General features: G+C 45.8%; 1 protein-coding gene across 6 annotated transcripts in view; it reads left to right on the top strand.

Annotated features, from left to right (window-relative positions):
* The window catches only part of RNF216 (ring finger protein 216), an 81,210-nt gene that overhangs the window by 26,731 nt on the left and 37,706 nt on the right, over nucleotides 1-16,773 (top strand). For all 6 annotated transcript variants that reach the window (XM_010570323.1, XM_010570327.1, XM_010570326.1 and 3 more), the window contains 6 exons: nucleotides 825-939; nucleotides 1,226-1,365; nucleotides 2,308-2,358; nucleotides 3,374-3,511; nucleotides 4,522-4,670; nucleotides 5,130-5,208. In XM_010570323.1, the coding sequence (XP_010568625.1) occupies nucleotides 825-939; nucleotides 1,226-1,365; nucleotides 2,308-2,358; nucleotides 3,374-3,511; nucleotides 4,522-4,670; nucleotides 5,130-5,208 (672 nt within the window). The remainder of the gene's footprint in view (nucleotides 1-824; nucleotides 940-1,225; nucleotides 1,366-2,307; nucleotides 2,359-3,373; nucleotides 3,512-4,521; nucleotides 4,671-5,129; nucleotides 5,209-16,773) is intronic.

Raw genomic sequence — 16,773 nt, 5'->3', positions numbered from 1 at the left:
GAGAACTGGGGAAACACTAGCTAGTTGATGGTAGGCGATGCATTAAACTGAGAAGTGTTCCTGTACGTTGCCACTGAAGTGCGGTATAATTGCCAATAAAGCCTAGACATTTAGCTAAATCTTAAAACATTTAACTGCTGCTATTAGTTAACTGACTGCATGTAATTGAGAAGAAGCCCAGCTCTTGCTGTCCTGTCTCTTCTTATTATGACTTGTGGAATGAGTCCTATATTCCTTGTAAAAGAGTTTCACTGTAATGGAGCTGCAAAGACACTTGTTTTAAGTATCAAGAAACTGGATGTAAATGTGGCTTCAAGCTTTTGACTTGGATCTACTCCTCTGATATGCTCCTCTTGCATGAGCTTCTTTCTCCATTATTCCAGGACTTAACTAAAGCCAAACCTCCTTCTCTCTTCATTTGCTTGATTGAGCACTGAGTATTTCAGCTTTGGTTTGTTTTGTTGTTTTGGTTTTGGTTTGTTTGGTTTTTTTTTTTTAAATAAAAAACCAAACCCAACAAAAAAAAAAAGCCAAACCAGCTCTGTTGCATCAGAGTGGACACCAGCTGTATTAGAACTAATAGCTGAGGTGTTGTTGAAGTATCATTCAACTTTTTTTTTTTTCCATGGAATGATTGCTTTATGAGTAGATAAAGCAACAAGGTGAGTAAAGGAAAGAGATATACTTGCCTCTATATGGGGTGTTTGGCTTTCCGGTTTTGGATCAGTCTTATGTGCATGTTTGTACTGTGCTTCAATTTGAAGTATGTGCTTCTGCTTTCTTCCAGGAACAGACAGGATTTAAGTCTGTATGTTGTTTTCTAGGCCTTTTCAGATGCTATCAAAAAATGGCAGGAGCTGTCTCCCGAAACCAGCGGGAAACGAAAAAGGAGGAAAGAAATGAATCAGTATTCATATATAGACTTCAAATTTGAGCAAGGTAAATACCAAGCTGTATGTATCGTGGTCTCTGCATCGTTATTGTAAGCAGAACTGGCTTGCAGCAGAAGGGTACTGTTCTTGAAAAGGGATGTGGTCCCAGAACAGCTATGTTTCTGTCACTGTCTGGTATCTATTTTGGAGATATTCTTCATTAGTACCACTGCTTGGTACAATGCTGTTGGAGATGCTGAAGTTATGCAGCTGGTGGTGTGTGGAGGAAGAAGGATTTAAGCTTTGTTCTGGCTGCCGCATCCCATTTCATTGTGCCTTTAACTCTGCTTTAGGGGATGTGAAAATTGAGAAGCGCATGTTCTTCCTGGAGAATAAGAGACGGCACTGGAGGTCCTACGACAAGCTCTCTCTTCTCCCACCGGTGCTACTGGAGCAGGAATTCTATGAGCAGAAAGTTAAAGAGATGGCAGAGGTGAGTGGTAGGAGCTGTTTTGATCTTGTGGTGCAAACGACTTCAGCTACTGTAGAGGTCTTGGCCCTAAACATGGAAATCTGCCTCTTAAAAGAAATTCAAACGCTGAACAAAATGTTGAATAACTGACTACCTTTGCCCCTTTACTACCTGTTAACTTGTATAACTCTTCCTAAGTAACTCATTTTTGAAGGAAAAAAACCAAGCACGGAGTATCATATTTACTTAAATATATAGCTGCTACTTTTGCAAACACTGTTCTAGACCTTTTTTGCTACAAAATAGTAAAATCTCTACTAATTAATTGTTCCTCTAATTGTTAGCAGGCTTCTCTGCTGCTTTAGGGCTTGTAATTGCAGCTCACTGTTGGTGGTGAATAATGACCAGGCCCAAGGCAGTCTGTCCACTCACTCTGCCTTCCGCAAGTTGGCAGTCTCCGGAACGTCTTGTCCTGTGCTGAGGACCAGGTGTTTCGAAGCAGAACCCTGCAACACCCACTGGTGTGTTGTCTTCCCCTTGTAGTCTGAGGAAAGACTGAATTCACAGCTCTGCACCTACGGTCCTTTCTAAAGTAGCTTCTTAATGATCCTTGCCTCTTAGGCAGATGGATAGTGTCTCCTTTTAAACACAAAGCTAATGTTCTTGGGGCTTTCTCTGGAGGGGTGCATTGGGTGAGATCATCTCTGCCCATGGAAACCTGAACCAGCAGCCCTCCATAATACAGAATTCGGTTCTTTGTTCTTGCTGCCTTTGCTTCTCCCATCTGTTTTAGCTGAATCATAAATAGCTTAATGGATTGGAAGGATGGGCTGAGTGATGTTGTAAGCAGACAGTGAGCCTTTTATGGTGGTTTGTAAGTCCTGAGATAATGTAAAGGAGTGTAGAGGCTGGAAAATTGCTTTATCTATTCTGTAAACACAGATGCACATGTCTCTCTTACAGCATGCAGACTTTCTCCTTGCTCTGCAGATGAATGAGGAGCAGTATCAGAAGGTCAGTATCTATAATGTGGTCCGTTGAGTTCTGCTTATGCATAGACACTGTTTTGCACTTAACTACTTCACAGACTCTTTTGGCTTCTGGAATGGAGCTTCTCTGAAGCTGCATTTGCACTGCTCTGCTTTTGCTGAGCTGGCAAAACCTGCACAGTGTGTGTTGGCTGGCTTTTAGAAAAGGTAGACGAGAGCTCAGTCCAGCAAGACAGTATTGATGCATGTAATGATCTGTAGTAATTCAGTCAGCTGCTGCTTGTATCTTTACTGGCCAGAACAAACATTGCAATAGAATAGTACCAGGTTTGCTCTTGCTACCACCATTATGGCTGTTTAAAACAGATTTGCTGTTGTTGGAGCTCTGCCAGTGGAAAGGCCTTCGTAATTTGCAGAAAGGACTCTAAAAACCTGAAAATCAGGTCTTTCCCTTTAAACAAAGAGAGAAAAGTTAGACATCGGTTCAGCAGCTGTGGATTACCTTTGTTGTCAACGCCCATTTCTCTTCAAACTTTGGAGAACATGTTGGACCTTCGAAGAAGTGGGCATACTTACTTTTCAACAGTGGCAAGCTTCTCCACCCCTGCAATGAAGAGGCCAAGATAAGGTCTTTCCAGGCAGAGGGGTAAATCTTTCTTTAGAAGGCAACAGATCTGAAGCTTGGTTTTCTCCGTATGAATGGTGTGTACTCTCTGCTGCTTCCCTGCAATTGCAGCTTCCCAAACCCAAGATGCTTTTCTGCTTGTGAGCTAAGAATTATTAAACACCATGTGTTCTGTAGCTTTTTGGAACCTGTCAAGCAGGACATGTAGATATTAAGTTACTTAAAACTGAGTTTCTGGTTGTGCTTAGTGAGTTTTGACCACCAAATAGGATATCTAGTGGAATGGTGTATATCTGTTGCTCTTTTTTAGAATTATTGCTGGCATTGTTTATGGCTTGCAGTCATATGTGTCTGTGTGTTGCTATAGCTGTCAATGTTTTGATGATGATGCTAATACCTCTGTTTATGGCTGCAGGATGGTCAGATGATAGAATGCCGCTGCTGTTATGGGGAGTTTGCGTTTGAAGAGCTAACTCAGTGTGCCGATGGTCACTTGTTCTGCAAGGAGTGCCTAATTAAATATGCTCAGGAGGCAGTCTTTGGTTCTGGGAAGGTAAGAATTTCCCAACTGTGAGGGGAAAATGGGTGAACTGCTACTGGGAGATCACATTGCTGTTTGTGTAATGTTGTCTGCTTAAATCGGATCTAACTGCATTTCCCAGGAAATATTTGCATGGAATTGTGTCCTGAAATCCAAATCCAACAAGTCGGTCTCACCATCAAGTGAAGCCAACAACTCCACAATGGGATCTTTGCTGAACAGGATTTCAGTTTTGTTAACCTCGTCTTCTGTGCTCTGTGCTTAGCAACTTGGATTATTAGGAAAACCTTCTACAGCATTCGTAGTAACAACAATAACTTGCACTTGTCTGTTTTTTATTTTCTACTTAAACCAATGGTATCTGCACAGAGAACGCACTCCTGTCTCTGACTTGGCCAGTCTCCTCCTAGCTAAGAGTATTTGTCCTTCACAATATCACTGTGATCCCAACTTAATTTGGGAGTTGGTTCCTCTATGATACTACTAACCTTCTTGGTCTGCAATTTAGCTAGCAATTATCCTGGAACTTAGCTGAGCTATAAACAAGTCATTAACCTGCTCTGAGGTGTGCATGCTCCTTTGCCTCGAGGTATGATGATCAAATTGTGGGATGCTGTTGTACTCTGTGACCTATATTTCATGTAAACATAAACTGGCAGCTGTATTTTTATATGACTGTATTGACAAGAATACAACATGCTGTTTGTGAGCAGAGTGCTAGTTCTCAGCAGAGACTGTACAGTAATAACGGGCTGCTGTGTGGTCACAGTGGACTTGGAGAGAGTGAACTGTGATCCCAGCTATCAACAGCACCTTCGTGCCCACTGTGTGTTTGAGGCCTGATCCGTTTAACTAGTCTTGTTCTTCCATAGTAAACCCATTTTCTGGCAGTCATCTGCTGACTTAAGTTCTAGTCTCTCTAAGCAAGGCTCTGCACTGGTTTGTTTGGAAATGTTCTGGGTACTGAGTATTGCTTTTTGCTAGTATCATACTAAACCTGAGCTCCCTCCTTCCAACCCTAGTCAGAGCTCAGCTGCATGGAAGGCAGTTGCACGTGTTCATTCCCCACCAGCGAGCTGGAGAAAGTGCTTCCAGAGAACATCCTCTGTAAATACTATGAGCGGAAAGCTGAGGAGGAGGTGGCTGCTGCCTGTGCAGATGAGCTTGTCAGGTAAGTGTCCAGCAGAGGATGCAGACCGCACTTACTGTTGTAGAAAATTGTTCCCTGAAACCGTAAATGTGTGCTGACTATGAGATAGGTAGCTTTCAAAGAGCTGTATTATAAATTCAGGCTTCTGCCTTCCCAGATCTGTTTTTATTCAGGTTGATCTGCCTTTGACTAGGAGCAGATTAAAATTCAGTAGTCTTGTGTCCCCCAACACTTGCTTGCCAGCTCTGTGCTGATCCTGTAACTTACATGGTCAAAAGCAGTGCTGAGCATATAATATTTTGATTGCAAACAGGGAAGTGATCGAAGAAATATGAGCAAAAAGGCAGTAGTCAGCACATCCTGGTGGCAGGTGTTTGGTTGGCAGCCTTATTAACTACCACATACCTATTTGACTAAATCTGCTTTCAGCAAAGATATGTTTGGTGCTCTGCATTAATGGTGTCTTATTATGGGCTACAGGTGTCCATTCTGTAACTTCCCAGCTCTACTGGACAGCGATGTGAAGCGGTTCAGCTGCCCTAATCCCCGCTGCAGAAAGGTAATTGGGGGAATACTTTGCCATTTGGTCTTTCCTGAAGTATTGGGCAGGAGAGCTGGGAGGACAGCTCACACTTCCTAGTAGCAGGTGAATGAATATCTAACGTGGCTACGTGGGGCAGCAGTCAAAGTATTTGCTGGATCCTACTGACGTCCTATAAAAGTGTGTGGCTGGACAGATGAATTTCAGGGCACTGTTGCTAAAGACAGCAGTATTCCTTTCTTTCATTGGAAGATGTTGGCTAAAAAAGTTTATGGATGCCATAGGCTGCTGTCGTGCATATACAGAAACGTTTTAGGTGAACAGGGAGCTGGGTGTTTAAAAGGCATAAAACCAAATTGTAATTCTTTATCTAATGAAACTTCTGAAGAATGAGCTGAAACAACGTTACGTGCAATCCCTAAGAGAATTAGCATCTGCATCTTTCTTTTTATGCTGTTGGCTGAATACAGATTCAGTTGGAAGTGACAAAAACTTGTTGGAAGAGCTCACTGAAATGTGAGCCATTCAAAGGGCAGAAGATCTTTGTGTTTCTCTCAAAATCTGCTAATAGCCATAACGGCAGAATCGTCAGGCCCAATGGGGGGATGGAGTGGGGAAAACTTGCTGCTTCTGCGCTATCTGTTCTGGGGAAAAATAGAAGCATAGAAATGTGTTTCACAGTCTCCTGAATGTATGCAGAACCCTGTTTACATCTGGTGCCAGTGAGCCGAGGCAGTGCTGTATCAGTGTTTAGCACTGAAGCTACAAGGCTTCTTGTGTAACTTTAGGCACAACAGTGAATTCTCGTGCAATATTCTGGGAACTGCCTGTCCCTCAGCAGACTTTTCTGCTAATCACTGAAATTTCTCTTGAGTGCATTAACCTTATGCTTGTAGCTGCCATAGCTTTGGGTTCTCGTATTGATGTGATACCACCATTGCCTGTATCAAGAAATCAATAGGAAGTCAAATTCTGCTGTCTGGAGAAGTTGAAGTTGCCATTCTGTAGTGAAAATGGAACTTACTGGGGGGAGAAAGCTGCTTATGAAAGATGCACGGTTTCATTTGAGATCTCTAACGTGTCTCCAGATATGTTTTGCTAACATCTACCTCTAGCATTTGAGAAAGAAACGGAATTCTGATGGATTGTCCAAGTGTCACGAGCGAGGAGACTTGATTGTCACTAGGTGGCAATGTTGATTCATGTTTAAATAAAAAAAAAAAATTCTTACTGTTTTTGCAAAAACTGAGTTGTTTTCAAAATGTACATATGTCAGCACCACGGAACAAAATTCAGGCTTGAAGAACATGACTGCTTCAATGTGCAAAACGAATTGAAGTTGCTTTTTTTTCCCTAAAATGTGTAATGTGGCACAGTAACTGTGGTAAGAAGGGTCAGTGCTGAAATGTTCCTTTCCTTCTGGTTTGCTGTTTCATTTCCTTCCTAGCGTACTCCCTGTCCCCCCTCCCTGGGCTTGCAGCATTCCAGTGGGCTGGATTTCTGGTTTCCTGGACAGCTTGTGTTGATTCATTAGCTGAAAATCTGCTGAGTAGCTTTGTGCTCTTCTTAGAAGTCTCGAACGACTTTAGGATTTGAAGTCGAGGGTGAGGAATTCAGATAGCAGGATGTGGTGTTGTCTCACAGCATCAACTGCAGTGGTTCTTCATATTCCTGCTATCTTGTCTTTCTCCAGAGTGAAGAATTTCCGTTAATGCTCTTGCTTGCAGGAAACTATTGCCCTTAGGGAGGAAAGGGCTAATCTAGGGAACTCTACAGAGGTTGGAGAGGATGCATTGGCTTTGCTAGCAGTACTTCTGGCAGCCTCGGTGGTGGTGATGACTGATCCTGGAAGGAGTCCCTCTCTGGTTGGAAGGACTGCACTTGCACAGCTGAACCCAAAGCGAGGGGAAGTGTGGAAAGGGAAAGGTCAAAATGTGCCTCTCCTGAAACCTCAAAGCTCTTCAAGGGTGGGCGGAGGAGGACCAGATGGTGGACCTGTTGTATTTCTGTGCTCCATCACCTGGATGCTTTGTCTTGCTTTGAGAGTTCATGTTGATACTCTCAGGCTTTCCTTTAAATCTTGCAGAGATGTTGCTTCATATCTGGGCAGATATGGATGTATTGTAAAGTATGTGATGGGAACCAGCTGGAAGCCTTCATTTTGGCTGTATGTATGTATCTTGGGCTCAATAATAAGAGCTCTAGGCATCCCCAGGTCGCTGCTGATGCATCTCACCTGTAGTTCCCTTGCAGGGACCAAAATGTGGCTAAGTGTAACCTCAGCAATGGGCAGAGCTGCTGGTTGCTTTCTGTGACTGAACGGTTGCACGGAGAGCATGCAGATGAGCCTGCACCATCTGCCAGAGCCACAGTGGCTCCAGCTGTGTGGCGTGAAGTTTGGCTCCTAGTTAGGTGGCCAGGGCTTGAATCTTAATATCATGAACTGCAGGGTGGAGGAAAAGCTTAATTAGCCAAGGAAAAACATTGCCCAAGCCACCCTACGGATGAGCTGGTGCTGGGGGAGAGGCAGCTTTTGCTCGGACTTGTCGGAGTTTGAGGTTTTGCTCTAAAACAGGTTGCTGACCGCGCGTGGAGCCAGGCTTCCCGGTGACAGGAGGGTTTGCCAGCCTGCTTGGTCAACCTCGATCTTGTTCTGCGCAGGGATCCCTGCGTGGAAGCAGCGCTCAAATTTCTCATCTCTAATGGTGCGCATTTCTCCTCCCAGTGCTCTGACAGAGCAAATCAAAGCTGGCAATTCTGGTAAAACTAGGAAAGGCACATGTTGCTTGTTGACTTGTGCAGCACTGGGAAGTGAGCATGCACTTTTGCATGTTGGGGGAAGTACTGTTTCTCACCAGAAAAGGAAGTCCATCCTTTCTTCTCAGCTTCCCTCCTCCCAAGACCACATATTGTTGGTGAAGACAAGGCTTTTGTTCATGGGCTGCTCGCTGCTATCCCCGGCGCCGTGTTGCGGGTGGGGGAGATAGTCTCCCCTCTTTGCAGTCTCAGCACAAAGCACTGCAGGGCTTTCAGCCAGCAAAGAGATGGGGAGGTGAAAGCTGCCGTTGCCATGGAAATAATGCATGCACCGAACAGTGCTGTCCCTCCGGTGCTGGAGAGCTTGAAACCCTCAACACTCATTTCATAGCCAGGCCATACTGTAGGGACTTGCATTTCCAAGACTTTTCCTTAAAACTCCTTTGCGTAGCTTACAATTTTTTCTTACTTTATTGTACCGAGTTGTTGTGTGCCTCGGTGCTGGCTGGATGGGAAGAGGTGGTGGCGTATGGTTGCACGGTGCTAAATCGCATTGCCCTCGGTCTGGGCAGCTGCCAGTCTTGTTCGGGGCTCCTTAGTGCATGCTGTTAATGAGGCTGTGTTTGGGGAGTGGGTTTGCCTGCTGGGTGTCTGAACTGTCATGCTGGAAAAGTGAGCATTGATGTGCCTGCGTCAGATAAAATCTCCACTCTTGCCTTTTCGTCTTCAGGTTAGGCTCTCTGGTCACAGCAATCCTTGTGTGTACTTTTAATTTGCAGGACTAAGACTTGGTATTTTAGGGGACTTCTTTTTAAGCTGCTAGAATGTCTCGGGATTGATTTCAAGGTGCTGGCTAGGAACAGATGCACCCAGCTGCTTTTAACCTTCATTTTCTGTTGGAAGCGCGACAGGTTTAAGCTTGTACAGAGCTCTGCCTAGCAAGCTGTGTCTGAACATGGCTTCTCTTAGCAGGGTGCTAACACTGCATCCACAACCCATGTTAATAAGCCTAAGTCACGTTGTACGGTTTGCAGCAACTTTGACGTGAGTGGCCTTGCTGAAATAAACTGCTGCATGATCAACTGGACTTAAAGTTACAGAAGCAGCTAAGGGGCATGCTGCAATGCCTGTGATCTCTGTACCTGGTGTGGTAATGGGACACACAGCTGCTTGTGATTCAGAGGTAGGTAATGAGGCAGCCCCAGCCACCTGTGATCCAGTTACAAGTGTTTTATAGGGTGCAAGGGGAAATGTTTGTGTAATCAAGTACCCAGCAGCAGGGGATGTGTTCAGGATGTCGTAGCCTTCCAAGGATGTCATCTAACACACACCACAGGGCCCGTTACTTCTGTGCTAGAGGCTGAGGCTGGCCTGGAGCTGCCCGGAGCTGCCCTGCCCGACTCCAGATGCGCTGTGGTTTTAGGCTTAAACCCTATCAAGGTTTGTCACTGGCAGGGTGCGTGTGCAACATGGAGGGAAAAAAAAAAAATTTGTTCTGGTTGGAGAAATTGAGCTTGTCCAAAATGCCTCAGAGTAGGATGTGCATATGGAGAATTACTTAATTCTCCTTGTTTTGCAACATGTTTTCCCAGCTGTTGAAGTCTGCTGTCTCATTCAGCTTCCTGACAGCAGCGCAAACATTTTGAAGGTCCCATGGCCCTGTCTCATTCTCTGTTCAGCCATTCTTACTGCTGTTCTCTGTATGCTTTTCCTTGAGCCTATTTGTTTAGATTTGATTGTTACTTAGAGCTTAGCCCCACAGCTTTAGCGGAGAGAAGAGCCGAAGGTAGCACTCGCTTATGGCAGACCCCTGTAATTTCTTTCTGGTGGCAATGACCTCAAGGCCCAACTCCCGCATTTAAATTACCATCCTCCTGTGTCTGTGTGAATGCAGCTTAGCAGAATTTGTTGGAATGAGGAAGAAAGGAAAATGCAGCATGGAGGACCTTGCTATGTGTCTTACTGGGGGGTGTTGGGAATGGAGCACTTGTGCCTGCATACGCTTTTGTCTGGAGGCCTCTCTCCCGCTTGTCTGGGCCAGCAGAACGGTCTAAGCCATCTTTTCATGACTCTGCCATCTTCTTCCTCAGCACTGCATCCCTGAAACCTCCTGCTCTGGAGCTCTCAGCTTTCTCCTCCAGCTCAGTGCCTTCGCTGCACCCTTTTTAAATGAGCGGTGCGCATGGGAACACGCTCCGCTCTGTTACTGCCAAAACCACAACAAATGGCAAGTTTCCGTCTGTCATCTCAGCTCGGCTCTGAGGCACTCCACGGCTGGGCAGGCGATTTTCATTTTTCTTCCATAAAAGGACATTGAAACTCGTCTGCAGCGGTGGTGCTCTGTGCCGCAGGCAGGGCGAGCGGTGATGCTATCGACAGCAGTGCCGGCAGTGCTGCAGCAGGAGTGCCAGTGATTTCCGTATCTCTCCTCAAAGGGATGGGCAGGAGGGAGGGACCAAGGCTGAAGGTGGGGTTGAGGTGATTGTAGGTGGCAGATAACACCCCACTAGGCTTTATTGCCAAGTCCTAAAGGAAGATAGATAACAGGAAAGTGTTCCTGGTACAGCAAAGCCTTAAAAGTACAGTCCCATGTAGGAATAGTATGTGTGTGCTAAACCACATGGTCCGTCCCGTTGAGGCATGTAGGGTCGAAGTTGCATGGGGAGTGCTGAGAGTTGGGAGATTTTGTCATCCCCAGCTTTATGCTGGGCAAGATGCTTACCTTTTGGGGGGGCCTGCAAGGGGAACAAGGGAAAGCCACATGTTGGGCTCTCCTTGCTTCCCTGGAAGCTGGATGGTGCATGCCCACAGCTTGCTCCCTGGCTGAGAAGGAGCACCTAGGAAAGCCAGGGACCACAAATTGAGTTGTGCCCCCCCCAGGGGAACTCCCGTAGCTTGCTTTTTGGTGTATGCTTGGTCTGGGCTGGGAGCAGCTATACAAATTGAGTGGTGCCAGCACTAGCTTACTCCCAAATGCCCCTTTCCAGGGAGGAGGCACAATGACCAGCCCAGAATCACTTCTTGCCTTGTCTATATGCTTGCCACCCTTCCTCGGGACACATAGGAAGGGGCTGTAGGAGCTCTGAGAATACCTCACCTGGAAACAGGGTAGGAGCGGGCAGAGTTCACTGCTGTGGTGGGGTGGAGAGACTCCATCAGTGGGAGCTCAGGTGCTGCTGCTTTTACAAGGTCAAGTCTATTTATGCAGTGGTATGTGGAAATGCTTCACTTGATAAATGAGTCTGACAGAGGAGGAGAGGGCAAAGCCCAGCCTGGAAATGGACCTGAAGAAAGAGGTCAGTTTAAGTGGGGTATCTGTCTCTTAAAGGCGGGGGGGGGAAAGCTGCTGAAAGCAAGAACCCAAACTAGTCTTTAAAAATAGACCATGTAAGTCAGTGCAATTTCAAGCCACAAAGCTTACTCCTGTGCTTGCTTTCTGCCTTATATAGCAATATTCATTCAGTGAAAAGGAAATTCTCCCACTGTTTACTGACCAGCAAATACCTCTTTGTCAGGTCCATAAGAGGTAGCAGCACTATCTTCCCTTTGTAGCTTTGTCCTTTGCTGAGGAAAGGTCCAGAAGTAATAAGGTGAACACAACTTCAAGTGGGGATGGAGACTTCAGCCTCTGCAGTCTTGTCTCACCTTCTCTCCCTAGGCACAGCCAGCCACCCTTTAGGCAAAGGAGCCACTGAGAGCAGCTGCAAACCCGTGGTGGTCAGTGCAGATGTGCGATGACAGTGTCTTTGGACATAAGCTGATGGACTCTGCGATGGGTTGGATAAGAACGCCCTGGGCAGGTGGTGCCGGGGTGTGAAAGGTCCTCAGCTACCTTGAACGTGGCGAGTTGCCGGAGTGGTCCCATAGCCAAACTGCTGGGGCTGGAAGGACCCTGAAGGCTGTAGTTGTGCTAAGGGTGGAGCAGAGGCTGAGACCTGCAGGCTGAGATGAGCTGTAAGCTTTGCCTTTTCCTCCTAGGTCCCTTTGAAAAAGAAAGGGAGGAGTGGTGGTGTTCCGTTTCATGCAGGGAACAAGAGAAGGGAGTAATGTAACATGATTGCCCTGACATCAGGGAGAAAACCTAAACTTCTGTATGGACCAGAGTGCTCAGATTGCTTAATTTGTTTGATTTTTAAACAGTGAAGTTAACTTAGCCTCTGTCACTTGCCTGTCCTCGCAACAGGTAGCGATGCCACTGAGCTGTCCTGGGACTGCTGTGGGAGCTCAGTACAGGTACCCTCCACGGCAGCAGGGGCAAGTTTAAGGTTAAAACTCTGCCTGGTGTTACTTGTATTTGCAGAGCATCGGAGCAGGGTTATCGTTTTGCTGTCGCAGTGGAAATGGAGGTTGGAGAGGATGGAAAAAGGCTGTTCCCAAGCCAAATTAAAAACATTGTTCTGACCTTACTCAAGAAGCTACATCTTCCCTCTCTTTCCTCCCCCTCACATTCCTGTCGTAGTAATCACTGATCTCTAACCTCAGCTTCATCTGCCACAGCTAACCACTTTAAAAATGCACTTTAAAACCCCTGACTCTCTGCATACACCTCATCTTACCATACCTTAGCGTTTCCAGGGCAAAGTTATCTTTGGAGGGGCATGAGTCAGCAGTGGAGGTTTTGAATAGTATTGTGTCAGGGCAGCTGATGACTGTCTCCTTCGGGCCAAAGCACTGAGGTGGCCTAACCTGGCATGTGTAGTGCAAGGAGGTGTTTTGCTTCTCCTTTCTATTTGCACATAAACAGATTTCAGCAGATGACACCGTCATCAGACTTCCTGAGCTAATACAAGGCTGCTGCAGACAATGTCCATTTTGGAGGCTGTCAGTAGAGTTTGTTTCCTAATTTGGTCACAGTGTGCTCAGGGCTGGCCTGCTTTCCTTTTTTCTTTTTTTTTTTTTTTTTTTTGCTTCTTAAAAACACCCATCCTTTTATATCATTGTTGCAGAGGGGAAGCTGTTTGTGTCGGAGAACCTCTAGCTCCTCTCGCTTCCTCTCTGCAGAGGAAGTGATACTTGAAAGGTCTCTCTGAAAAAGCGATGTAGTTCAGAAGCTGATCTTTCCAGTTTGGCTTTTTTTCTTCCTTTTCCACTCTTTTGTGAGCTCATCTGCATGAGCCTGCTGGCTTTTTATCCCTTCTGGGTGGTCATCTGAGCCCTTAGTGCTAGGGGACTTTGGAATAGTTCTCTTAAGTGACAGAGGGAGCTATGCTGCAGTTAAACAACAACATTGAAAAGCTGATATATTGGAATATATATTGCAAGGGGGAGAGATATGTGCGATTTCAGCTAATGGAAAGACCACATGCTTTGTGTTGTTTTGTACATCCCTACTAACAAGGGGCCTGGTACCATGGAGAAAGCTGTAAATGCTGAACACGGGGAGAAGAAATAGCGTGGCTGGTCAGTTCTCCTAAATGACCTCTAAAAGTTAGCTCAAGTGTCTTGCAAATTGTTAAGAAAACTAGGGACCACCAACCCCTTGAGAAGATGCCTGCTTTTCAGTGTTGGACCAGAGTCAGCCCCAAACAAGCCACCTTCTTGGTGTGCAGGAGACGGTTTAGCCCTTCCACTGTCAATCTGAGTTTTCATTCAGCAATAGGAACAGCTGAGGAATCAACACCAAACCTGTAGGCTCCTTTATTCTTTTAACTCTCTGCTGGACTTAGCAGGAAAAAGAGGGATACTGTCCTGGTTTCAGCTGGGATGTAGTTAGCTGTCTTCCTAGTAGCTGGTACAATGCTATGTTTTGAGTTCAGTATGTGAAGAATGTTGATAACACTGATGTTTTCAGTTGTTGCTCAGTAGTGTTTAGACTACAGTCAAGGATTTTTCAGCTTCTCATGCCCAGCCAGGGCACCTGACCCAAACTGGCCAACAGTGTATTCCATACCATGGGACGTCCCATCCAGTTTAGGAACTGGGAAGTGGGGGGCAGGGTTTTCGCCGCTTGGGGACTGGCTGGGTGTCGGTCGGCGGGTGGTGAGCGATTGCCCTGCGCATCATTTGTACATTTCAATCCTTTTATTACTACTGTTGTCATTTTATTAGTGTTATCATTATCATTATTAGTCTCTTCTTTTCTGTTCTATTAAATCGTTCTTATCTCAACCCAGGAGTTTGACTTCTTTTCCTGATTTTCTCCCCCATCCCACTGGATGGGGGGGAGTGAGTGAGCGGCTGCGTGGTGCTTAGTTGCTGGCTGGGGTTAAACCACGACAGAGACAAAAAAAGTTTCCAGGTGATGCAGTTGAGGATGCAGCTTTAGCAGCTTTATTTGGTGCTGTCAGGAGGTTTGTGTGCCAGCGAAGCTATTGCTCTTGAGGGAGCTGCCATCAGTGTTGGAGAAGACTCCCTGGCCTTGGAAGCACCGGGAGATGCTGGGTCACCTCTTCAAATCCAGCACTATTTTAGGTTCAGAGTACATGTCATAAACAGCTTCAGCAGAGCCTCAGGTTAAGGTGCACCAGGAGCAGCTTGATTACTGGCGTTAAAGGTTTGGCTGTAGATGGAGAGAGGAAACTTCAGCGTGTGTCGTGTGTTGGATGCCAGGTTACTGTTGACCTCTGAAACATGACTAACGGAGAAATGGGAACATGAAGTGGTGAGGCAGCAAGTTTAGAGGGGGAAAGGGAAGGTGAAACAAGTTTTCTTCTGATTTAGTAAAAATCACCTTTGTGTGTCACTTATTTGCATATTATCTTCTAATTAGCCATGACTGACTCATCCACCACTTCCACCTGAAAGGAACAATATGTTTTGAAGTTTACAGTTTATAATCTCAGTAGGCCAGGATTTCTCCTCCTCCCTCCCCTTCCAGTGCCCCCCAAAATGCATTCTCTTACTGCTTTTAACCTTCAAACCTATTTTCTTCTGCTCTCTCTCTGTTACTACTCTTGCATTATTAATGGGACTGTAGCAATTCAGCCAGAACACTGACATTACTAATTACTACTTGTAGCAGAGGAATGAGGAGCAAGATAGAAACTGGGTCATGAAATGTTGTCATCATAAAATGATAGCATTAGAACCGGGGTGCAGAACTCTGTACGAGCAGGTTTGCATTGGACAAGGCCTCCTTCACCCTGTAGCCTACCTGCGCGTGTTCACCATGCGTGTCCTCCGTGCTTATTTGCTGCATGCAGATGGGAAGACCATCTCGCAGGTGCAAAAAGGTTAATGGCCCTGTAATTTTCAGGAGCGATACGTTGTATTCTGCCTGGTAGCACTTCAAGCATCACAAAATTCATGTGCTCTTCACTGCTGGTCTGTGGTAGGAAGCCCCTTCCCTTGTTGGTGTCAAAGGCTGAGGAAGCATAAGTGGCTGCGTTTTATTTTTGCATTCGGCGAGAGCCTGTCACACTCGATGCGTTCAGATTGTCCTTGGTAGTACCAAGGGCATCCTATAGCAGCAAACTGCTCTCCGTGCTCCATGTAAGAGAATATGGCTGCTGTGAAATCAGAATGAGAACATTATTTGGGGGATGCAGCAATTAACCTGTGAATACCGGGCTGCTGTAAGCATAAGGAATTGCCTGTCTTGCTTCTGGTTAATGGAGCTGTGCCTCTTCAGTCAATTGGGCAGAGCATCCGCTTGGGAGTCTGGCATCCCTTGGAGGCTTTGGATGAGCAGTTGTGCTGTTGTGTTAGCTTGCTCCCTGAGAGAGGGCCAAGTGTGAAAAGGGAAGTATCGTTTACTGTAAAATGTATAAACTCTTATGCTAAGTGACAGTTAGAGAAAGTAATCTCTTTAAATGCATGCTGTCTTCTTTGAAATAGTTAAAACAGCTGAAACACGTAGGTCAGCAATAAAACACAAATACAAAATCGATTAACATGTGCTGGCAAAAGACTGAAGTCTGTCTCCCAAAGAGATACTTTAAAATAAGAAAGACAAACTGAAGTCTAATCTCTCCCAGAAGTATAAATTCGCTTGCTAGTCTTGAGGGACGAGAGCATGTCTCTGGGTGAGATGTTGGCTCAAGGTGGCGGATTCCTTAGAAGTCTCTTGGAGACAGAGGAAGGGACTGTGTGTTTCTTCCCTCTCCGTGGTGTTGGTCCCAGTATGCGTGACCGCCTGTGCATGCGTCAGTTGGGCGACACTGCTTTTGGATAAATATGGGGAAGCATCAAAGCAATTTGTGTTCCGTCCCAGCTAAGCGGTCGTGCATCCAGATGAACTAGTAGCGTGCTTCATTTATATTCTTGACAAAGCCAGGAGGCCAGCACATGAGCAGCATGACTCCCTCGCAAGTCAGATGGTAACTCGCACAAAGCGAGCTGGATATTTAGGCTGGGCAGACTTGACAATATCCCCTTTCAAAGATTATCCTTTAAACTGTCCTAGTCGCACACCGCCTTTGGCGCCTGCCTGAGCCTTTTGTAAGGATGAACAGTATTTAAAAGAGAGGCTGGCTACTCTAATCTCTTCTCCGTGGGCTGAAAAATCTATCCTGCTGTAGCTAGCCAACTTTATTTCTCTAACTGATCATAATAAGTGTAGGGCTCTTAAATCCTGGCTCATGTTTTATCCGTGGTGTTGGCGGGGCTGCCTGTTATCTTGAAGCGAGCCCAAAGCAGAGCTTTGCTAGTGCAGCTTAGGGCACTTGAGGGAGAGCAGACATTCCCGTGAAGTGGGAGCTGATGATAGGCAGTAATTTCTACCATGTATTTAATAAAGCCATTGTGGAGCTGGAGAGGTCTAGAGTTTACAACCCCAGTATTCTTTTTTTTTTTTTAAAAGGCAAGTACTGTTTTGCTGTTAAAACTGAGCATTGTCAGTAAGGCAAATGCTTTCTCTGTCCAAAATTTCATGTGCACGTATTTAAT

This window comes from Haliaeetus leucocephalus, unplaced genomic scaffold, assembly GCF_000737465.1.
Source record: "Haliaeetus leucocephalus isolate CR32 unplaced genomic scaffold, Haliaeetus_leucocephalus-4.0 Scaffold295, whole genome shotgun sequence".
NCBI classification, from domain to species: domain Eukaryota; kingdom Metazoa; phylum Chordata; class Aves; order Accipitriformes; family Accipitridae; genus Haliaeetus; species Haliaeetus leucocephalus.
The sequence above is the reverse complement of the archived record's forward strand: the minus strand, read 5'-3'. Positions and strand labels throughout refer to the sequence as shown.